The sequence below is a fragment of the Sinocyclocheilus rhinocerous genome, unplaced genomic scaffold, assembly GCF_001515625.1.
Source record: "Sinocyclocheilus rhinocerous isolate Xijiao unplaced genomic scaffold, SAMN03320098_v1.1 scaffold475, whole genome shotgun sequence".
Taxonomy (NCBI): domain Eukaryota; kingdom Metazoa; phylum Chordata; class Actinopteri; order Cypriniformes; family Cyprinidae; genus Sinocyclocheilus; species Sinocyclocheilus rhinocerous.
The window spans coordinates 553,235-554,505 of NW_015646677.1; the positions used below are offsets into that span (position 1 = coordinate 553,235).

At 33.4% G+C, this 1,271-nt stretch overlaps 1 protein-coding gene across 1 annotated transcript in view; it reads right to left on the reverse strand.

Annotated features, from left to right (window-relative positions):
• Positions 1 to 1,271, reverse strand: part of mtpn (myotrophin) — an 11,217-nt gene that overhangs the window by 6,503 nt on the left and 3,443 nt on the right. Inside the window, exon 3 of the mRNA XM_016512072.1 lies at positions 130 to 237. Coding sequence (XP_016367558.1) covers positions 130 to 237 — 108 coding nt within the window. The remainder of the gene's footprint in view (positions 1 to 129; positions 238 to 1,271) is intronic.

A 1,271-nucleotide genomic window follows, 5' to 3' on the forward strand; every position in this document is an offset into this window, starting at 1 on the left:
TCACACACACACTCACACTCACACTCACAAACACACACACACACACACACACACACATTCACAAACACACACTCACACACACACACACACTCACACACTGAGCGGGAGGACATGCGAATGCATCGCTACCTTTTCTAGAAGAATCTTCACGCAGGTCACGTGACCCTCGTAAGTGGCAGACAGCAGCGGGGTGATGCTGTGTTTATCTGGAGCCTGTCGAGAAAAACACAGCAGAATTCAGACGCGCTGCGACCGGAGAGGAACATACAAACCCCCGAGCACATCAGTGTAATTACGTTAAACACAGCATCTATGAATCAGACGGAGAGAGAGATGCACACTGGGTTATCAGGCATCTTCAGAAGTCTCTTATCTCAGGAGCATTGGCCCCTTCTGTCCTGGAGAGCGTTCGAAATCTGGGTTATTATGGTTAACAAAAAATAAATAAATACAAATAAAAAATAAAATAAATATAAAAAAACGTATATATCAGCAAAATTTTTTCATTTTAATTTAGTTTAACTTGATGTACTAAAATAACTACAACTGAAATAAAAATAAATATTGAAATTAGTGTATTAATTATTTATTGAAATTAATTATAATTATAAAAAATATTAATATTATTAAATATTTCATATAACCATTAAATATACATATTTAATAACAAACATAATACAAATATAAATAATTTATTATAATTATATATTAGATTATTTTAATAATTATAATTTAGGAGTTTTTTTTACCTCTTTCATTTCATAATATGAAACTGTTTTTGTAGTATTTACTGATATTTAATCTATAAATAATTTAAAAACCATAAAAAAGAAACTAATAAGAATGACAAAAAAACACACACACAAAAAACTAAATTACTAAAACGTTAAATTAAATAAAATAGAAAGTACGAAAAACGAAAAACTACAATAGTTTGGGTTCAATAGAATGCTTCTGAAAGAAGTCTCTTCTGCTCAACAGAGTTTGTTTGATCAAAAATACAGTAAAAACAGCAATATTGTGAAATATTGTTACGGTTTCAAATAGCTGTTTTCTCCTTGAATTTTGCAGAAGTCGACATGCTGACGGTTTGATGCTATCAGGTGTGCGGGACTAATATCTGCTCTGACTCCACACGCTAAACATTTACATACTGGAGCAGATATTCATCTACACACACACGCACAGACACACACACACACAGACACGCACTCTCACACACACACACACACACACACACACACACACACACACACACACACACACACACA